This window comes from Cicer arietinum, chromosome 6 (genome assembly GCF_000331145.2).
Source record: "Cicer arietinum cultivar CDC Frontier isolate Library 1 chromosome 6, Cicar.CDCFrontier_v2.0, whole genome shotgun sequence".
NCBI classification, from domain to species: domain Eukaryota; kingdom Viridiplantae; phylum Streptophyta; class Magnoliopsida; order Fabales; family Fabaceae; genus Cicer; species Cicer arietinum.
The window spans coordinates 9,954,418-9,979,171 of NC_021165.2; the positions used below are offsets into that span (position 1 = coordinate 9,954,418).

Here is a 24,754-nt window from a genome sequence, read left to right on the forward strand (position 1 = left end):
TATATATAAAGAAAATACATTATATTGTGATTTTTTTTTTTCACTTTTAGCATTACATTTATATTATTTTATTACTCTTTATTTTCTATACCTATATATAAAGCATATCTATAATTTCTGTGTCTCTTTTCATATATTTCAAAACTACTATTTTTTGAATTGAGGAAAATATTTAAAAATAAAAGTTATTACAATATTAAGCGATATAGATTTTTTTTGACGATATCTTATTAAAATTTATAAATCCACTAAAACTCTTCGATTTTTTGTGCTTCTATAAAAGCATTATATTATATACTCAACAAATGCAGTTAAAACTAATAAACCATAAATTACACCTTCAACCTAAGTGTGATATTTTATCGTAAAAATTTATTGATGAAACCGGTCATATAATAATAATAATAATAATAATAATAATAATAATAATAATAATAATAATAATAATAATAATAATAAAAATAACAATAATAATAACAACGACAACGACTAGATGGTCAACAAATTTTTATGATTGATTTCACAAATAAAATTTTAGAATAAAATATAAAAATTAAATATAGGTGATTTCAAGTTCATAATTTTTTTAAAGTCAAATCCAACCTTCAAATGTAGGAACGTTTGTTAAGATTTTTTTTTCAAAAATAATAATTTAAAAAAAGTATAACTACTTAACATTCATCTATTTGTTACCTCGTTTAAACAAATTTAGAATTTGAATATAAATATAAAAACTGCTTAAAATAAAATATTTGAATGATTTATCCTAAAAATTATATTTTATAACACATATTTTTAAAAAAGCTAATTTTTATCAAAGTGTACAAAAACACCAATTAATCTTCTAATATTCTTAAAAAACTTTTACAAAAAAATTCAAATTATTAAATGCTAATTTATAAGTAATTAATGAATGATAATTATTTTTTTTTATCAAACTATAATAACAACTTATTAAGTAATTCATATTATTTTTTTTGAAGCAAAAAATTATAGTGCAAAAGTATCATATGATAGATTTGACATCTCAATTATATTTTAAATAAAAAATAAAAGACTTAGAGACTAGACAAAATCCCAAAGAAACAAGTACAAACAATATTGTCTCGTTACAAACCTTCTTAAAAAACTCAAAAATATCAAACATGTAATGCCCAATCATTTTATTTTATTTTTATATTTTACGTAGAAATAATTGTTGATGATATTATTTTAATTTTTGATAATAATATTACTAATAATAATAACAAAAGTGGCAACAGTTAAAAAATAAGTTTCATATGTCACGTTACCCAGAAAAAAGAGTTTAGAAGGGAAAAATGAAGGAATTTGAGTTAGTGATTCATCCCAGCAAGTGTAGCACAATTGGAGCAAAAAGACCGCTGAGAATTTAATAACGACACTCATATCGGTAATGGCATCACTCCAATTATATCCATGTATGATTCTATTTATTTTAGAATTTGTGAGATTAAATATATACTATGCTGAAATGCTTTTATCAAATGTGGGAAAATAAATATGGTGTGATATGTTGTTATAATGGTTGTGTTGAACATATTCAAAGTGTGAAGAATAAATGTTATATGATATGTGTTAGATAATATTATTATATATTAGTAGTAAGAGTATTTTAGACAATTCTAGACAATTCTATTCTTTTATATATATACTCATTGTAACCCTATTAACTGTGGTTTTGGTTCATTCTATGTTATGAAACCCTAGAGTGGTTGTTTCTCTTCTTCCTCTTGCTTTCTCTTTTCTTTGTTAACATGGTATCTAGAGCCTATTTCGATCCTCCTTGAACGATCCCGCCTCTATTCCGCTGTCGAGTTCCCAACAATTAGGGAATATAATTATAGTTTCTCTTTTCTAACATTCCAATATTCAGTGAGATTTTTTCGTTAAACCGTGTCCCAATTCTGCTTTACCCTTTCTTTGTAGCTTTTCGTTTATTTTTAGTAGATCAGTAAAAGAAAAAAATTTATTAGGGTTCTATAAACCTTTCCACAAGCCATTAGGGTTTGACGCTCTAACCAACCGAGCTAAAAAGAACAATGGGTGGTAAAGTTTACTTTGAGAATCATTATTATTTGCATGGTTATTGGGGGAGTTTGATTGATCGTTATGAAGAGATGATTGAGAATTATCATCCTGGGATCTACCGTAGAGAAGAGAGAGAGACTATTTTGATAGAAAAGGCAACCACCAAAAGAGAAAAGAGAAGAGTAACCTTGTTCCCGATTTTGTTAAATCAGTCTCACAAAAACATCGATTGCGCATTCGTTAACCGTTGGATTTGGCTGATTTTTGGACAGAAGGTTCACAACATTCAGGTCTTCGTCTTCAACGGTTGGATCGGTAAAACGACGTCTGTAGGGGGAGAAATCGTGTTCGCACAGCACCAGGTTATCCCTAATTTATTTTGTCTCAGTGATTGTGTTTGTCTCATTATTTGTATGGCTTTGAGAGAAGGTTTGGAGGTTCATTGTGTTGTTTTGAAAAATGGGTTTTGTGTTAATTTGTATGTTGGGACTTCTTTGGTTGAAATGTTTGTGAGAAGTTTGGTTTCTTGGACTGCTGTTATTGTTGGGTTTGCTAGGTGTGGGGATATGAGTGAGGCCAGGAAGCTTTTTGATGTTATGCCTGATAGAGATATTGTTGCTTCTAATGTTATGATTGATGGGTATGTGAAAATGGGGTGTATGGATTTGGCGAGGGATTTGTTTGATAAGATGAAGGATAAGAATGTTATTTCTTGGACTAGTATGGTTCATGGTTATTGTGAGGATGATGATGTTGTGGCGGCTAGGGTTTTGTTTGATTGTATGCCTGTCAAGAATGTGCTTAGTTGGAATGCGATGATTAGGGGATATTGTGAGAATAGACGACCGCACGATGCGTTGAAGTTGTTTTGGGAAATGAGGGGACGTTTGGATGTGGAAATGAATAAAGTGACGGTTGTGAGTGTTCTTCCTGCTGTTGCTGATTTGAGTTCTTTGGATTTGGGTGTTTGGATTCATGGGTTTGTGCAAAGGAACCGACTTGATGAAGATGTTCATGTGTATGCTTTGGTTGATATGTATGCAAAATGTGGGGAAATTGGAAAAGCTAAATTGCTTTTTGAGGAGATGAATGAAAAAGATACATCGTCGTGGAATGCTTTGATAAATGGTTATGGTGTCAATGGTTGTGCGAAGGAAGCGTTAGAAGTATTCGCAGCAATGTTACGGGAAGGATTTGAACCGAATGAGATAACAATGACTAGTGTGTTATCTGCTTACCATTGTGGTTTGGTAGAGGAAGGAAGAAGATGCTTCAAAGAAATGGAGAGATTTGGAATTGTGCCTCAGATTGAGCATTATGGTTGTATGATTGACCTTCTAGGAAGAGTTGGATACTTGGATGAGGCTGAAAATTTGATCTTCTGTGTTGTCGCTCTGTCTGTTGCTTCTTCTGTTTGATTGTTAATCTCTCTAGTGATTTGCTTTGTTGCTTCTCTCTTTGTTTAGTTTGGTTTGATAGATTGACCTTCTAGGAAGGGTTGGATACTTGGATGAGGCTGAAAATTTGATCTTCTGTGTTGTCGCTCTGTTTGTTGCTTCTTCTGTTTGATTGCTAATCTCTCTAGTGATTTGCTTTGTTGCTTCTCTCTTTGTTTAGTTTGGTTTGATATGATTTAGTTTTGTTTGGTTCTATTTGGTTTGGTTTGTTTGGATTTGGTTTCGTGGTGCTACTTCTTTGGTGGTTCCTATCTGTTGATTTTGATATGGTTGTTGCTCCTTGGTTTGTTTGAATTTGGTTTCATGGTGCTACTTATTTGGTTGTTCCTATCTGTTGATTTTGATATGGTTGTTTCGTGGTGCTACTTCTTTGGTTGTTCCTATCTGTTGATTTTGATATGGTTGTTGCTCCTTTTTTTGGTCACTCCTTTTTCGGTTTGATTTTTTGTTGGCTTGGTTCTTCTCTTTGATTGTTGCTTCTTCTTTGGTGACATCCCTCTTGCCCCCCCAGCTGTCCAACCACCTCCTGCGATTGTTGATCCTCCTTGTTACCCCTCTCGTCATCATCTTCAGCATAAAATTATTATTCTACCGTTTGTCTCTTCTTCTTTACAGATTGCTGATTTGTTCACAAAGATGTATTCCATTAAACGTTTTCATTTTTTTTAGTTGACAAACTCTCGATGCTCCATGTTAATGCATCGTGAGTTTGAGGGGAGATGTTAGATAATATTATTATATATTAGTAGTAAGAGTATTTTAGACAATTCTAGACAATTCTATTCTTTTATATATATACTCATTGTAACCCTATTAACTGTGGTTTTGGTTCATTCTATGTTATGAAACCCTAGAGTGGTTGTTTCTCTTCTTCCTCTTGCTTTCTCTTTTCTTTGTTAACAATATGTTGTTATAATGGTTGTGTTGAATAGTACCAAAATGTGAAGAGTAAATGTTATGTGATATGTTATTATAATAGTTGTGTTAAACGTATTCAAAAGTGTGAAGAATAAATGTTATGTGAAATGTTGTTAATTAGTTAGCCTCACATTATATTAATGATTTATTAAAGTGTCCACATTAATGCATTCATTCATAGTCGTGTGATGGTGCGTCCATAATTGGTTGGAGCTCAATATCCTTACGGGGATTTTGAGTTAGTGGTGTTGCTTGAAAGGACACACGAAGCCCTTGCGGGGGCGATATTCCGGAATCATTACATTGACATATAGATTAAATAATAATAGATTAAGTAATAAGGTCTGTTTGGATATGCATTGATTTAAGTGGATTAATGCTTTATAAAGATAAATGATACATTGTACCTCCTCATTGTTTGGTTGAAACAATGTTATTAATGATGTAAATATTATACTAGTAAATTTGTATACGATTGTATGATGAAACAATGTTAGTAATGAATGTTAGTAACGATGTAGATATTATATTGATAAATGTACCTTGTGACCGTTTGGGTGAAATGATGTAGATATTATACTGATAAATTTGTATATGATTGTACCTCCTGTTGTTGTTGAATAATGTTATATTTTTATTGTACCTTGGTCGTTTGTATGGATTAATTAATATTATTAATTATATAGATATCATAATATTATATTGTATTTTCAGTAAACATTGTACCTTTTTATTTTATTTTTATTTATTTATTATTTATTGGTAAGTATTTTGGAGATGAACCTTATTTTTGGACAGATGACATTCCTAATCTACTTGCACATCCGAGGATGTTTTCAGAAGAATAGATGGAACATCTTATTTAATTCTAGGGTAGTAGTGGTCAACTTTAGGAAATTTATTTATGTTGAACTCTAGTCTATGCCAATTATCATTTTAGTACTAAATTTCTTAACCTTATAATTTGAGTATTAAGTATCTACTTGTGATACTGATGGATTTTAAATTAATAATGGATTATTTGTTTGTTTGTTTGTTTGAAATTACATGGGAAATTATATATTTTGTTTTAAAAATAAAAAATAAAAATAAAAATAAATAAATAGGATGTTACATTTTGGTATCAGAGCAGTTCGATCTTGATTGGAATGTGAGTTAGGTGTAAGCTGACCAACGTCGAATAGTAGTGTAGTTGTAGTATACCTCCTTGTGACTTTTTGCCATTTGTTGGTATGGATATGGTAGTTAGCGTTATCCTTTACTCATGATTCTTCTAGATAATATCTTTATTGATTTTAAGGCAGGTGTTTGACACTGACTGGATTGAGCGTCGCAGGAACGATGCCTCCAAGACATACTCCTGGTGGTAGTGGGACTAATGAAGTGGGAATGGCTGAGATGACTCAAGCTATGGTACAAATGGCTACGACCATCACTGCTTAGAATCAACGAGAAATGCGAATGGAGGAAAGAGAAGAAAGAGCGGTCGAATCTAGAGGTTTAGCAGACTTCCGTAGGGATGACCCTCCCAAGTTTCATGGAGATGTGGATCCTGAAAAGGCTGACAAATGGTTATAGGAAGTGGAAAAGATCTTTGAAGTGATTCGATTCCCACCTGGAGTTAAAGTGAATTATGCCACTTATCTGCCACTTGGTGATGCTGAATATTGGTGGATGAGCACCAAACTGATGATGGAAGCTGCTCAAGAAGAGATTAACTGGGAGTCTTTTCAGATGAAGTTTTTGGACAAGTACTTTTCGGTAAGTGCTAGAACAAAATTGGGACATGACTTTCCGAAGGTCCGCCAAGGTAGCATGACTGTGAGAGAATATGCGGCGAAGTTTGAATCCTTATCGCGATATTTCAAGTTTTTCGTCAGACTATTGATGAAGACTTTATGTGTCACTGTTTCCAAGATGGGCTGAAGTATGAAATTCAAGATTCGGTACTACCTCTGGGAATCATGTGGTTCCAACCCCTAGCGGAAAAGTGCAGAGAAGTAGAGGCTATGAAGAACCGCATGCTGAATCGTGGGGGTACTAGTAACCACGGGGGACCAACACGACCGAGTAATCAGAACCAGGGTCGTAGTAGACCATATCAAAACCCATATCATCATCCCCAAGGGTCAAATAAGGGACCATATCATCCAATGACCTCCATTTCAGATGATAGATAGGGGACTTCAGAATCAAAGCCATATTGTTATCGTTGTGGAGACCCAAGACACTTTGCGGATAAGTGCACACTCAACGACAATGTATGTTTTAAATGCCAGAAGCCCGAAGATTTAGCCAGGGATTGCAAGGAACCAAAGGCAGAAGCCTTACTGAAGGCGACTAAAGTCACACGCCCAACATCTCAAGGATGAGTTTACAATATAAATGGTCAAGGGACCTCTCATCCAAATGAATCCTTCCAAAGGGAGTGTGAAATCTCAGGTAATATTTAACTGTCCTTTTTGACTCTGGTGCAACATATTCATTTATCTCTATGGATTGTGTGAAGCTATTGGAATTGCATGTCACAACCTTATTGTTTGATTTGTTTGTTACCACTGCTGCTGATAAGACTTTAACTGCAAATACGACATGTATGCATTGTCCTATAGTTGTGTTGAGTATGAAGTTTAATGTGAATCTCAATTGTCTACCTCTTAAGAACCTCGATGTTATCCTTGGTATGGATTGGTTGTCATACCATTATATTTTATTAGATTGTGGTCATAAGACTGTAATTTTCCTCGACCAAGAGCTTTCTAAATTCTTAGTCGTGCACGAAATCAAGGTTGCTCTTAAGGAATGAGGTATGGAGATTTTGTCCCTAGCTAGTATGGGAGTTACTCATGATGCCAAGATAGAGGATGTACTAGTGGTTAGAGATTTCTCCGATGTGTTTTCGACTGATGTACCAGGACTACCGCCAGTGCGAGAGACTGAGTTTTCTATTGACTTACACCCAGGTATTAGACCCATCTCAATTGCACCCTATCGGATGTCGTCTTCCGAACTAACTGAACTTAAAGAACAATTGGAAGAATTAATGTCCAAACAATTTATTCGACCTAGTGTTTCATCGTGGGGAGCTCCTATCTTGTTAGTAAAGAAAAAGGACGGACGTTCACGACTTTGTGTAGATTACAGGCAACTCAACAAGGCCACTATCAAGAACCAATATCCATTGCCGCGTATCGATGACCTTATGGATCAACTCTGAGGGGCTGTAGTGTTCTCCAAGATAGATTTGAAATATGGGTATCACCAAATACGAGTTAAGGCAGAAGACATTCCCAAGACTGCATTTCAGACTCGTTACGCACATTATGAGTATCTTGTAATGCCATTCGGAGTGACTAATGCACCCGCAATATTTATGGACAACATGAATCGTATCTTCCACCTATTTTTGGACAAATTCGTAGTGGTATTTATAAATGACATTCTCATTTATTCTAAAAGTCGAGAGGAGCATGAGGAGTAATTACAACAAGTTCTATCAGTGTTGCGAGAGAAACAATTGTATGCCAACCAAGCGAATTGTGGATTTTGGTTGGAGGAAGTCAATTTTCTAGGGCATGTGATCTCGAATGAAGGAATTGCTGTCGATCCAGGCAAGGTAAAGGCCGTTGTAGATTGGAAGCGGCCAAGGACTGTTACATACATTAAAAGCTTTGTTGTATTAGCTGGCTATTACCGAAGATTTATTGAAGGTTGTGCTAAGATTGTATCCCCACTGACCCAACTTACAAGAAATGATCAATCGTTTGTGTGGACAGAAGAGTGTGAGGCGAGTTTTAGACTATTAAAGGAACGTTTGACGACCTCTCTGGTACTAACTTTGCCACAACCAAATGAACCTTACGAAGTTTATTGTGATGCCTCTCATCAAGGATTGGGAAGTGTCCTCAAGCAGAATAAGAAGGCAGTAGCCTATGCGTCACGACAACTAAAAACACATGAAATAAACTATCCCACACATGATTTGGAATTGGCTGCGATAATGTTTTCCCTAAAAATTTGGAGACACCACTTGTATGGAAGTACATTTACAATTTTTAGTGACCATAAAAGCTTGCAATACCTGTTCGATCAAAAAAAGCTCAATATGAGGCAAAGAAGGTGGATGGAAACCTTGAAGGATTACGACTTTAGATTGCAATATCACCCGGAAAAGGCCAACATAGTTGCGGATGCCTTAAGTAGACAAAATATACTTGTATCATTCTTAATGGTAAAAGAACAAGAATTACTAGAGAAGTTTCGTGATCTTAACTTGAATGTGGAGTTTTCACCAGGAGAATTAAAATTTAGCATGATAATCCTCTCTAATGGGTTAATTGAGGACATTCAGAAACATCAATTTAACGATGAATTACTTCAGCAAAAGAGGCACTTGATTGTGCAAGGGAAGGCATCAGAATTCAAAGTTGGGCCAGACAATATTATGCGCTGCAACGGACGCATTTGCATCCCAGCAGTGGACAAGATAAAAGGGATTATTCTTGAGGAGGCACTCAAGAGTAAACTGAGTTTTCATCAAGGAGTGACCAAGATGTACCAAGATTTGAAGCAAAACTATTGATGGTATGGAATGAAGAAACAGGTGGTCGAGTTTGTGACAGCTTGCCTGAAATCAATCATAAAAGTTTGTTGATCGTCGATAAGGATAAGATATCACACTTAAATTGAAGGAGTAATTCATGGTTTGTTAGTGTCAATGAGTGTACATTTGTTGAGTATACATTATAACACTTTTCTGGTGGCACAAAGAATGAAGAGTTTAAATGAGTTTATAACTCTTAATAAGATTTTGTCAAAAAGAAAAATCTAAGATACCGCTCAACACATCGTAACAACTTTTATCTTTCAAAATTTTCCACAATCCAAAAAGTTGTATTTCTGAAATTTATGTAACAATAAGATAAGAGAGAAAAAATAATCGTGAGAAGGATATTAATTTTTTTTCTTCAATAAATACCGTTGGACAATAAAATTTTAATTCAATCAATCAAATAATATATCAATTAATCATAAAATTCTGCATAAATATCGGTGTAAACTTTTGATAAAATTTTATTCATTACATATTTTTTAAATTTAATCATTAAACTGAAGACTATACAATTTATATCATCTAAAAAAATTAATTAAATAAAGAATCGGAATGAAAAAAGATATATCAAATTTTAAAAATTAATTAAATAAACAAAAATATCAAATTGTAGGCTAAAAAATTTCCAATTATAAATGAAAAACTTTAAATGAAAGACTGAAACATGAAGAAAAGAGACAAAAATTATAGATATGCTTTATATATAAGTATAGAAAATAAAGATTGATAAAATATATATAAAATAATATAAGTGTAAAGCTAAATTTGATAAAAACATATTTAAACGTTACAAATTTAATGACATTATCTATTTTTTCCAACCCATTGATTTAGTTAAGAATATACTATATTTAATAGGGATAGTTATATTTATGTTAATTGATTAAAAAATATGTTTGTCAATAATTATCAACAATTAAATATAGAAATAGGTTACTTTATGTCGAACCAGACTTTACAAGGTTTAATTTTCGTTTTAAAAAAATATTCAAGGTATAAGTCTAACATATGACTTGTTGCAAGCTTAAATATTTTTTAAGAGTGAGTTTGACCTTGATGGAAATAAGGTATAGTCTCTTAAACTACTTCAAAGCCTATTTTATTTTAATATTTTTAAATAGACAAATAAGTTAATATAATTATGAAAAAAGATATAATTATGAAAACAAAAAATTATTTTTTAACTTAAGAACTTATTTAACCATAAATATTATTATTTATATATCTTGTACCATCATTATCTATAGTTCTCAATTCTATCTTCTATCTGAACTTTAAAATTAGATAAAATCTTTTAGTTAAAGATAATGACTCTACAACTTCTTTTTTATTGTGAGACTAAATAAAAGGAGATATGGTATTTATTGCTGTTATTATTTAAAAAAAATAAAGATATGAAATTTTTTTGACACAACTATTGCAAACAAACTAGCACGAATAAAATAAAATCAACCTATTTGAGAGTGAAGATACTAAAACATAGATAAGAACTTTAATTATAAAGATAAGAAAAAGAAAATAAATCATAATTATCGGAGATATCTAAATACATAAAGTATCAACCACCAATATATTTCTCCATAAAAAATAAAAATATCTTTGATATATTTCTCCTTATTTCTCTTATCCAATCTTAAATTGTTATGATCCATGAAATCCTATAAAACCATCATCATACCAAACAAATTAAACCAAACTCATAAACACTAAACCAAATTATTTTTTACCTCTCAAACACTTATAACACATCTATGGGTTCTTCCATCAACCTAACTGTGATTCCTGTCCTTGAATCATTACATTCCTTGTCACCAACAATATTTCCTTCTTTGAATGGTACCTTCTCCATTCATTTTAGTTACAATCACTCAATCTTTTTTTCTACATCAACTCCTTATTTTACAACTACTACTATTGTCGATGACTACTTCCTCATCCCTAGGGAAATCTTATGCAATTGTAATGCACAAACAATTATGGAATTTAATCAAAATACTCTCTTATTATATCACATGTTCCGTTTTATGCACCCTTATACATTAAAAAGGGTTCTACCTAAAATAGGAGACATGGCTAGACGAATGGTTGCATTCAGCACTGAACCACGTGGAATATTGGGGATTAATGTGTTGCTTAATGTTACCACATCAATTGTACTAGAAGAAGAAAATTTAATGGAGCAATATCATCGTCGTGATTATAATATTAATGGTCAACAAAATGTGGGTTCCTTAAAGATATCTGAAGTTGATCAACCTCTTTCTTGTGATTCTAAAGATCCATGTTCAATTTGTTTGGAGGAGTACGGTAATGGGTCAAATTTAGAACTCGTTTATACAAAATGTTTACATGTTTTTCATAAGGAGTGTCTTGACAAGTGGGTTAGTCAATTATGCACCAATCAATCGTCTTCTTATTCTTGTCCATTGTGTCGATCTAAGATAATATGAATGAAAAAAGGATAAGGGATGATTAAGATAATATGAATAGAAAAAGAACAATTTATATGAATTTGGTTGTTTTTATTTTTTAGTACCTTAGTTGTTTAATGGTCTTTAGCAAGATTATTAGATATGCAAAATTGTAGTTTGTGTTAAAAACAAATTATATGTGTGATGGAGAAGATCTTGTGATTTTTTCACGGAAAAATTCTTATTATTGTATTTACCAAGCCAAATATATTTATTTTAATTACTGAATTATTCAACTTTTGTTAATTTTTGTTTCAATTATGATAAAAATAATTATTGTATTTTGAATCTAATTAAGCCATACAATTATCATGAGGAGAGTGATGAAGATATTAGATCTATTTGTTGAAGATTTTTTTTAAATAACTTTTATAGTATTTTATCTTTTTGTTATAGTATTTTTTTTTAAAGAATTTATAAAAAATTCAAGTAAAAAATAGGTTTAACTAATTTATTTTAAAATACGATTTGAAGTATTTAATCTACTTTCTACAATTTTTATTGGATAATGAATTTTTAAAACCTGATTATAATGAAAAGTTATTTTAATATGCTATTGATACAAATAATTTTTGTTAGATATATTTCTTTTTATATGTTAATTTTATCATGTTAAAATCTACAATAATGAATACCTAAGTTATTAAATGACAAAATTATATTTTTTAATTGGTAACAAATAAATTTAAAAAATATTTACTATTTTTATAAATTTAATAAGATTTTGAACAAAAATTGTGTTTTTTTAACTCTTAATAAGATTTTGTTAAAAAAACAAAACAAAATCTAAGATATCGCTCAATACATGTAACAACATCTATCTTTCAAAATTTTCCTCAATCCAAAATGCTGTATATTTTTGAAATTTATGTAACAATAAGATGAGAGAGAAAAATAATCGTGAGAAGGATATTAATTTTTTTTTCAATAAATATTATTGGACAATAAAATTTTGTTCAGTCAATCAAATAATAGATCAATTAATCACGAAATTATGCACAAATATTAGTGTAAACTTTTGATTGACTGAACAAAATTTTATTGTCCAACAATATTCATTGAAAAAAAAATTAATATCCTTCTTACAATTATTTTTCTCTCTCATCTTATTGTTACATAAATTTAAAAAATACAGCTTTTTGAATTGAGGAGAATTTTGAAAGATAAATGTTGTTACATGTATTCAGCGATATCTTAGATTTTGTTTTTTTTTTAACAAAATCTTATTAAGAGTTATAAACCCACTTAAACTCTTTGATTTTTTGTGCCACTATAAAAGTGTTATAATATATACTCAACAAAACTAATGAACACTCATTGACACTAACAAACCATGAATTACTCCTTCAATCTAATTGTGATATCTTATCCTAAAAATTTGTTGTTGAAACTGATCATATAATAATAATAATAATAATAATAATAATAATAATAATAATAATAATAATAATAATAATAATAATAATAATAATAATAATAATAATAATAATAATAATATGGAAAATTATATATTTTGTTTTAAAAAAAATAAAAATAAATAAAAAATCACAAAACCAATAAAACGGAGAAAAAAATACACTCGTTACAAACCTTATTAAAAAACTCAAAAAGATCAAACATAACACGGAAAAAAAAAATACATTGGGATAAAACAAACATCACGATCATATTATCTTAGATCGACACAATGGACAAGAGTAAGAAAATGATTTAAGGATGCATTGTTGGATCCACTTGTTAATACAATCTTTATGGAAAATATGAGAGCATTTTGTATTATAGAGTCTTCACTTTGATCCTTTGCCAAATTCCTCCAAACAAATAGAACATTGATCTATGGAATCTAAACAAGGAGGATGACCGATTTTCATTTCCTCTAGCAAATTCCCAATTTGTTGACCGACGTTGTTGTTGTTGTTGTTGTTATTATTATTATTATTATTATTATTATTATTATTATTATTATATGATCAGTTTCAACAACAAATTTTTAGGATAAGATATCACAATTTGATTGAAGGAGTAATTCATGGTTTGTTAGTGTCAATGAGGGTTCATTAGTTTTGTTGAGTATATATTGTAACACTTTTCTAGTGGCACAAAAAATCAAAGAGTTTAAGTGGGTTTATAACTCATAATAAGATTTTGTTAAAAAAAAAAAAAAATCTAAGATATCGCTCAATACGTGTAACAACATTTATCTTTCAAAGTTCTCCTCAATTCAAAAAGCTGTATTTTTGAACATGATAAAATTAATAACTTAGGTATTCATTATTGTAGATTTTAACATGATAAAATTAACATATAAAAGAAATATATCTAACAATAATTGTTTGTATCAATAGCATATCAAAATAACTTTTCATTATAATCAGGTTTTGAAAATTCATTAATCAATAAAAATAGTAGAAAGTATGTTGATTTTTGCTGTTTTTATTATTATTATTATTATTATTATTATTATTATTATTATTATTATTATTATTATTATTATTATTATTATTATTATTATTATATGATCAGTTTCAACAACAAATTTTTAGGATAAGATATCACAATTTGATTGAAGGAGTAATTCATGGTTTGTTAGTGTCAATGAGGGTTCATTAGTTTTGTTGAGTATATATTGTAACACTTTTCTAGTGGCACAAAAAATCAAAGAGTTTAAGTGGGTTTATAACTCATAATAAGATTTTGTTAAAAAAAAAAAAAAATCTAAGATATCGCTCAATACGTGTAACAACATTTATCTTTCAAAGTTCTCCTCAATTCAAAAAGCTGTATTTTTGAACATGATAAAATTAATAACTTAGGTATTCATTATTGTAGATTTTAACATGATAAAATTAACATATAAAAGAAATATATCTAACAATAATTGTTTGTATCAATAGCATATCAAAATAACTTTTCATTATAATCAGGTTTTGAAAATTCATTAATCAATAAAAATAGTAGAAAGTAGATTAAATACTTTCAAATCGTATTTTAAAATAAATTAGTTAAACCAATTTTTTACTTGAATATTTTTTAAATTCTTTAAAAAAAATATTATAACAAAAAGATAAAATACTATAAAAGTTATTTAAAAAAAATCTTCAACAAACAGATCTAATATCTTCATCACTCTCCTCATGATAATTGTATGGCTTAATTAGATTCAAAATACAATAATTACTTTTATCATCATTGAAACAAAAATTAACAAAAGTTGAATAATTCAGTAATTAAAATAAATATATTTGGCTTGGTAAATACAATAATAAGAATTTTTCCGTGAAAAAATCATAAGGTCTTCTCCATCACACATATAATTTGTTTTTAACACAAACTACAATTTTGCATATCTAATAATCTTGCTAAAGACCACTAAACAACTAAGGTACTAAAAAATAAAAAATAAAAACAACCAAATTCATATAAATTGTTCTTTTTCTATTCATATTATCTTCATCATCCCTTCTCCTTTTTTCATTCATATTATCTTAGATCGACACAATGGACAAGAATAAGAAGACGATTGATTGGTGCATAATTGACTAACCCACTTGTCAAGACACTCCTTATGAAAAACATGTAAACATTTTGTATAAACGAGTTCTAAATTTGACCCATTACCGTACTCCTCCAAACAAATTGAACATGGATCTTTAGAATCACAAGAAAGAGGCTGATCAACTTCAGATTTCTTTAAGGAACCCACATTTTGTTGACAATTAATATTATAATCACGATGATGATATTGCTCCATTAAATTTTCTTCTTCTAGTACAATTGATGTGGTAACATTAAGCAACACATTGATCTCCAATATTCCACGTGGTTCAGTGCTGAATGCAACCATTCGTCTAGCCATGTCTCCTATTTTAGGTAGAACCCTTTTTAATGTATAAGGGTGCATAAAACGGAACATGTTATATAATAAGAGAGTATTTGGATTAAATTCCATAATTGTTTGTGCATTACAATTGCATAAGATTTCCCTAGGGATGAGGAAGTAGTCATCGACAATAGTAGTAGTTGTAAAATAAGGAGTTGATGTAGAAAAAAAGATTGAGTGATTGTAACTAAAATGAATGGAGAAGGTACCATTCAAAGAAGGAAATATTGTTGGTGAGAATGAATGTAATGATTCAAGGACAGGAATCACAGTTAGGTTGATGGAAGAACCCATAGATGTGTTATAAGTGTTTGAGAGGTAAAAAATAATTTGGTTTAGTGTTTATGAGTTTGGTTTAATTTGTTTGGTATGATGATGGTTTTATAGGATTTCATGGATCATAACAATTTAAGATTGGATAAGAGAAATAAGGAGAAATATATCAAAGATATTTTTATTTTTTATAGAGAAATATATTGGTGGTTGATACTTTATGTATTTAGATATCTTCGATAATTATGATTTATTTTCTTTTTCTTATCTTTATAATTAAAGTTCTTATCTATGTTTTAGTATCTTCATTCTAAAATAGGTTGATTTGATTTTATTTGTACTAGTTTGTTGGCAATAGTTGTGTCAAAAAAATTTTGTATCTTTATTTTTTTTTAAATAATAACAATGAATACCATATCTCCTTTTATTTAGTCTCATATTAAAAAAGAAGTTATAGAGTCATTATCTTTAACTAAAAGATTTTATCTAATTTTAAAGTTTAGATAAAAGATAGAATTGAGAACTATAGATAATGATGGTACAAGATTTAGAAATAATAATATTTAGGATTAAATAAGTTCTTAAGTTAAAAAATAATATTTTTATTTTCATAATTATATCTTTTTTCATAATTATATTAACTTATTTGTCTATTTAAAGATATATTTGATTAATTATTTAAAAATGTTAAAACGAAATAGGTTTTGAAGTAGTCTAAGAGACCATACCTTATTTCCATCAAGGTCAAACTCAATCTTAAAAAATATTTAAGCTTGCAACAGGTCACATGTTAGACTTTTACCTTGAATATTTTTTTAAACCCAAAATTAAACCTTGTAAAGTCTGGTTCGACATAAACTAACCTATTTCTATATTTAATTGTTAATAATTATTGACAAACATATCTTTTAATCAATTAACATAAATATAACTATCTCTATTAAATATAGTATATTCTTAACTAAATCAATGGGTTGGAAAAAATAGATAATGTCATTAAATTTGTAAAGATTAAATATGTTTTATCAAATTTAGCATTACATTTATATTATTTTATTTATATTTTATCAATCTTTATTTTCTATACTTATATATAAAGCATATCTATAATTTTTGTCTCTTTTCTTCATGTTTCAGTCTATCATTTAAAGTTTTTCATTTATAATTGGAAATTTTTTAGCCTACAATTTGATATTTTTGTTTATTTAATTAATTTTTAAAATTTGATATATCTTTTTTCATCCCGATTCTTTATTTAATTAATTTTTTTAGATGATATAAATTGTATAGTCTTCAGTTTAATGATTAAATTTAAAAAATATGTAATGAATAAAATTTTATCAAAAGTTTACACCGATATTTATGCAGAATTTTGTGATTAATTGATATATTATTTGATTGATTGAACAATATTTTATTGTCCAACGATATTTATTGAAGAAAAAAAATTAATATCCTTCTCACGATTATTTTTTCTCTCTTATCTTATTGTTACATAAATAAATTTCAGAAATACAACTTTTTGGATTGAGGAAAATTTTGAAAGATAAAAGTTGTTACGATGTATTGAGCGGTATCTTAGATTTTTCTTTCTGACAAAATCTTATTAAGAGTTATAAACTCATTTAAACTCTTCATTCTTTGTGCCACCAGAAAAGTGTTATAATGTATACTCAACAAATGTACACTCATTGACACTAACAAACCATGAATTACTCCTTCAATTTAAGTGTGATATCTTATACTAAAAATTGGTTGTTGAAACTGATCATAATAATAATAATAATAATAATAATAATAATAATAATAATAATAATAATAATAATAATAATAATAATAATAATAATAATAATAATAATAATAATAATAATATCGACGATCAACAAACTTTTATGATTGATTTCAACAACAAACTTTATAAAAATTGAATATAAGTAATTTCAAGTTAATAATTCTTTGAAAGTCAAATCCAACCTTCAATTAATGTAGGAACGTTGTTAATATTTTTTTTTAAACAATTATTTTAAAAATATATAATAACATTCATCTATTTGTTACCGCCTTTAAAAAAATTTAGAATTTGAATATAAATATAAAAACTGTTTAAAATAAAATATTTGAATGATTTCTCCTAAAAATTATTTTTTAAAAGGAATATTTTTAAAAAATGTAATTTTTATTAAAGTGTACAAACACCAAATAATCTTCTACTATTCCTAAAAAACTTTAACAATTTTTTTAATGGTTACTATATGGTTTTATATAACGGATCATCACATCTTCAAATTGAAAAAAAAAATTATGAGAAACATATCAAGACTGTTTATTTATTTTTTTATGGATAAATATCTTGGTGATAGATTTTTATGTTTGTTTATCCCTTCCATTATTATGATTAATTTGTTTATTTCTTCTTATAATTAAAGTGTTTATCTATGTTTTAATAAAAATATTGTCTCTATAACTTCTTCTTTTTTAAGACTAAGAACAGCATTAAATTCCGTAACTCTATTTATTAGTATAATAATGAAGAATTATAAGTCATTATCTCTAATTGAAATATCTTTTCTAAATTTAAAATTAAGAGTAATAATAGAATTGAGAGCTAGATATGAATAATACATCTCGTAGTGATGATAAAACTTATGTGATTGATGTTAACTTGATAATAAAAAAAAATATATGAACACGTAAATTTAACACAATATTAAATATCCTAACATTGTTCTTTTTTCTCTAACTTTTTTGTAATTTTTTATTTTAATAGTTGAGATATTTTTGAGTGACATATGTATAATTTTATATTATTAACCACTTTCAATACTCTATTAAACACTAAAATATAAATCAATGCAACTGAAAGTGGCACTTTGAAGGAGACTGCATTCTTCAAATTTTGTTTGTTTAATTATAAGTCAATATTATTTCAGAAAAAAAAATAAAAAATTGTAAATCAAGGTAACATTGTATTCCGTTTTATTTATGAAAAAATATAGAAAATTATATTATTTTTGCAAGTCATAGTCGTTTAAATTTTAAATGAAAATACTTAAAAAAAAAAAATACATAGCATATTTAGAATAGGATCGTTAATAGGTCTATTTGTTTAACATTTAAAAAAATTAATTTTGATTTTATATTTTTAAAAATATTTTTTTATGAAAATTTATAAAAATAATAAAGATTTTTTAGATTTATTTGTTACCAATTAAAAAAAGTAATTTTGTTATTTAATAACTTAGATACTCATTTATGTAGATTTTCACATGATAAAAATTACATTTTAAAAAAAAATATATCTTACAAAAATTATTTGTATGAATAGTAAATCGAAATAGCTTTTCATTATAATCAGTTTTTGAAAATTTATTATCCAATAAAAGTTGTAGAAAGTAGATGAAATACTTCAAATCGTATTTTAAAATAAATTATTTAAGCCAATTTTTTATTTGAATTTTTTTTAAAATTCTGTTTAAAAAATGTTATAACAAAAAGATAAAATACTATAAAAGTTATTTTAAAAAAATCTTAAACAAATAGATCTAATATCTTCATCTTTCTCTTCATGATAATTCTTTGACTTAATTAGATGCAAAATACAATAATTATTTTTATCATCATTGAAACAAAAATTAACAAAAGTAGAATAATTCAGTAATTAAACACAAAGATATTTGGCTTGGTAAATAGAATAATAAGAATTTTCCGTGAAAAAATCATAAGATCTTGTTCATCACACATATAATGTTTTTAACACAAACTACAATTTTGCATATCTAATAATCTAGCTAAAGACCACTAAAAAACTAGGGTACTAAAAAAATAAAAATTAAAAACAACCAAATTCATCAATTGTTCTTTTTCTATTCATATTATCTTAGTCGTCCTTTATCTTTTTTTCATTCATATTATTTTAGATCGACACAATGGACAAGAATAAGAAGACTATGAAAAAGATGTAAACATTTTGTATAAACGAGTTCTAAATTTGACCCATTACCGTACTCATCCAAACAAATTGAACATGGATCTTTAGAATCGAAAGAGGTTGATCAACTTCTTTAAGGAACCCACATTTTGTTGACCATTAATATTATAATCACGATGATGATATTGCTCCATTAAATTTTCTTCTTCTAATACAATTGATGTGGTAACATTAAGCAACACATTGATCTTCAATATTCCACGTGGTTCAGTGTTGAATGCAACCATTCGTCTTGCCATGTCTCCTATTTTAGGTAGAACCATTTTTAATGTATAACGGTGCATAAAACGGAACATGTGATATAATGTGATATAATAAGAGAGTATTTTGATTAAATTCCATAATTGTTTGTGCATTAGAATTGCATAAGATTTCTCTAGGGATGAAGAAGTAGTCATCGACGATAGTAGTAGTTTTAAAATAAGGAGTTGATGTAGAAGAAAAAGTTGAGTGGTTGTAACTAAAATGAATGGAGAAGGTACCATTCAAAGAAGGAAATATTGTTGGTGAGAAGGAATGTAATGATTCAAGGACAGGAATCACAGTTAGGTTGAAGGAAGAACCCATAGATGTGTTATAAGTGTTTGAGAGGTAAACAATAATTTGGTTTAGTGTTTATGAATTTGGTTTAATTTGTTTGGTATGCTGATGGTTTTATAGGATTTCATGGATCATAACAACTTAAGATTAGGCTAAATTACATTCGTTGTCCCTTAACTTAATTTCAGGTAACGTTTTAGTCCTTTATCTTTTTTTTCTTCCCGATTTAGTCCTTTATTCCTAAAAATATCAAATAAAGTATGAAAATATGAGTTTATTTGAAGATTTGCGTTACGAATTTGATGAAATTTGTATTATATTGAAGAATATAATTAATTTTATGAGTTTTGATTGAATTTTTTTTTTAATTTTTGTATAAAAAAGGATATCATTGTTGAAGTTTTAAAAAATAAAATATCAAATTGTCACTTAAAATTAAAATAAAGGACCAAGTCGGGAAAAAAAAAAGGATAAAGGACTAAAGCGTTACCTGAAATTAAGTTAAAGGACCACAAATGTAATTTAGCCTAAGATGGATAAGAAAAATAAGGAAAAACATATCAAAGCTATTTTTATTTTTTTATGGAGAAATAAATTGGTGGTTGATACTATATGTATTTGAATCTCTCCGATAATTATGATTTATTTTTTTCTTCTAATCTTTATAATTAAAGTTCTTATCTATGTTTTAGGATCTTCACTCTAAAATCGGTTGATTTTATTTTATCCGTACTAATTTGTTGACAATAGTTGTGTCAAAAAAAATTAGTATCTTTATTTATTTTTAAATAATAATGGCAATGAATACCATATCTCCTTTTATTTAGTCTCAAAATAGAAAAGAAGTTATAGAGTCATTATTTTGAATTAAAAGATGTCTCTTTTTTCATGATTATAAAAAAGAAGTTATAGAGTCATTAACTAACTATTTTTATTTTTTTATGGAAAGATATATTGGTGGTTGATATTTTATGTATTTAGATGGCTAAATTACATTTGTGGTCCCTTAACTTAATTTCAGGTAACGTTTTAGTCCTTTATCTTTTTTTTTCCCGATTTAGTCCTTTATTCCTAAAAATATCAAATAAAGTATGAAAATATGAGTTTATTTGAAGATTTGCGTTACGAATTTGATGAAATTTGTATTATATTGAAGAATATAATTAATTTTATGAGTTTTTATTGAATTTTTTTTTGAATTTTTGTATAAAAAAGGATATCATTGTTGAAATTTTAAAACATAAAATATCAAATTGTCACTTAAAATTAAAATAAAGGACCAAGTCGGAAAAAAAAAAAATAAAGAACTAAAACGTTACTTGAAATTAAGTTAAAGGACCACAAATGTAATTTAGCCTATTTAGATCTATCCTATAATTATGATTCTTTTTTATCCTTATAATTAAAGTTCTCATCTAAATTTTAATATCAGTACGCTAAAACAAGTTTATTTTTGTTTTACGTATTAGTTTGTTGCCAATAATTATGTCAAATTTGTTTTGCATACGAAGATTTTACAAAACAAAAAAATAATAATAATAATAACGGCCATGAATATCGTATCTAGGTTTATTTAGTCTCATAATAAAAAAGAACTTATTGAATCACTATCTCTAACTAAATTATGCGCAATATGATCATGAAAAATCGGATAAAGTAGTTAAATATACTAAACTTGTGGTGGTGACAAATCAAGATTTTTAGGTGTACAATTCATTCAATATACTAAAACTTTGTTAAATAAATAACAAAAAATTAAATTGGAAAAATTACTTTGTAAATATCTAATAATTCAAATTATAGGCTCTATTCCATATATTAGAGGAGTAAAAAAAATTATAATTAGAAGAATTTCTTAAATAAATTCTTTATTTAATTAATTTTATTTAGATGATATAAATTGTATAGTCTTCAATTTAATGATTAAATTTAAAGAATATGTAATAAATAATATCAAAAGTTTACACTGATATTTGTGCATAATTTTGTGATTAATTGATATATTATTTGATAATTTTTTTGAAGATTTTCAAGAATATTTTTTTTCAGAAAATTATGATTTAAATTTTTTTTGAAAAACAAATAAAATTATGATTTTATCGAGAAACTTATTTTGAAAATTTTAATTTTGAATTTAAAAAAATTATGATATATTTATGGGACCAAAAAAATATTCAATCCTAAAATTTATCATATTTTTTCGTTTGATGCGCATGTGATAACAAATATGCTTAATTGTAGTTTTTGTCCCTCTTATTTTTATCAATTCAAAAAATTGGTCCCTTTATTTTAAAATCGGACAATTTTGTTATTCATACTAATTTTTTAACTAAAAAAATAGTGATGTGACATATTTTAAATAACATGACATATGATACGATTTACAATTATTAACATCCATTAAATCCTCTAAAATTTAACTTTCAACTTTAAAATTTTTTCAATATTAGGTAATTTAATTAATAACATATGAGTAATTAATCTATCTAAATATTTTTATATCATGAAATTATATGTCTCATTTAAAATATGTCAATTTATATTTTATAGGTCACAAATATGAGAGAAAAGACGAAAACGACAGTTAAACTTAACAAATAAGATAATATTTATTAAATAACATAATTACTCTTATGAAACTATTACATAATTTTTTCTAAATGAATTTGTAATATTTAAATTTTTATAATTAACTAATATAAAAAATTAAATCATTTTAAAAACTTCATTGATACTATTAAATGAACAATTTCAATTTTAAAAATATTAAGTCTAAATAAATAATTGTAATATATTTTATACACAGATAAATATTTTTCATTAATCTTTTGTTAAATTTATTATTTTTTAAATAAAAAAAGAATAATTAAAATATATTAATTATAATTGATTATCAAAAAATGTACACTAATATTAAAATTAATGTTATTTTAAAGAAATTTTTATTATAATTTAAAATAAATAAACTAATTAAATATATATAAAATATTTTTTATTAATAAATAATTTGAAATCATTTACAAATAAAATGAGTTTATATTATTACTTTTAAAATACTTTAAATCTAACAAGTCTTTTGTGAATAAATATCACTGAAAGCGAGACTTTGGAGGAGGTGCATTCTTCAAATTTTGTTCTTTTAAATATAAGTCAATGTCAAGAACATTGTTTTTCGTTTTCTTTATGAAAAAATATAAAACACTATATTCTTTTTTGCAAGCCAAACTCTATTTAGATTTACAATTTTACATCACAGTGCCTTTCTAAAAAAAGAAGGCATATTAGTATCTTCAACATTCCCTTTGTAATAATTATATGACTTAATTAGATTCAAAATACAATAACTATTTTTATCATTACTGTAACAAAAATTTAAAAACTTGGAATAATTCAACAACTAAAATAAAGAAATTTAGTTGGGTAAATACAATAATAAGAACTTTTTCCGTAAAAAATACGTAAGAACTTTTTCATGATCCAATGCACGCCTATAATTTGTGTTTATTTCAAACTACAAATTTTCATATCTAATAACCTTGCCCACTAAACAACTACGATAATATAAAAGAATAAACGAGAAGGAGTTTGATCAACTTCAAATTTCTACAACGAATTTACCGTTGACCATTAATATTATAATCATGATGATATTGCTCCAATACATCTTCTTCTTCTAGTACAATTTGTGTGGTAACATTAAATAACACATTTATCTCCAATATTCTATGACAGTGTTGAGTGCAATTTGATTAGCCAAAGTAGAATCCTTTCTAATATGTAATGATGCACAAAACGAAACATGTTGTACAATAAAAGAGTATTTTGATTAAATTTCATGATTATTTGTGCATTACAATTGCATATGATTTCTCAAAGAAAGAAGAAGTAGTCATCGACAATAGTAGTACTAATTGTAAAATAAGGGTTTGGGGGTAGAAGAAAAATTTGAGTAATTGTAACTAAAATGAATGGAGAAGATACCAAGAAGTTGTTGGTGAGATGGATTGAATTGATTCAAAGATAGAAATCACACTTATACTAAAGGAAGAATCCATGGATGAGTTATCAAGTGTATGAGTTAGTGGTATACTATATAGTTTTATATAGGATTTTACGGATCATAGCACCTTCAAATTGAATTAAAAAAAATCACGAGAAACATATCAAAATATATCTTAGTGATAGATTTTTATGTTTGTTTATTCCTTCCATTATTATGATTTGTTTATTTCTTCTTATAATTAAAGTTCTTATCTAAGTTTTAATTTTTTCACGCTAATTCCAGCTGTTATTTTTATTGTACACGTACTACTTTGTTAGCAATTATTGTGTCAACAAAATATTGTACCTATAATTTTTTTTTTAAGATTAAGAACAGCATTAAATTCCGTAACTCTATTTATTAGTATAATAATGAAGAAGTTATAAGTCATTATCTCTAATTGAAATATCTTTACTAAATTTAAAATTAAGAGAAATTATAAAATTGAGAGTTAGATAAGAATAATACACCACCTAGAGATGATAAAACTTATGTTATTGATTTGAATTTGATAATAATATATA

At 26.9% G+C, this 24,754-nt stretch overlaps 1 protein-coding gene across 1 annotated transcript; it reads left to right on the forward strand.

Annotated features, from left to right (window-relative positions):
* The first annotated feature begins 11,105 nt into the window (after window positions 1-11,105).
* On the forward strand, window positions 11,106-11,486 carry LOC101512966 (uncharacterized). Its single transcript, XM_004504366.1, has one exon. The coding sequence runs from the start codon at window positions 11,106-11,108 to the stop codon at window positions 11,484-11,486; it is 381 nt and encodes a 126-aa protein (XP_004504423.1).
* The last annotated feature ends 13,268 nt before the right edge of the window (window positions 11,487-24,754 follow it).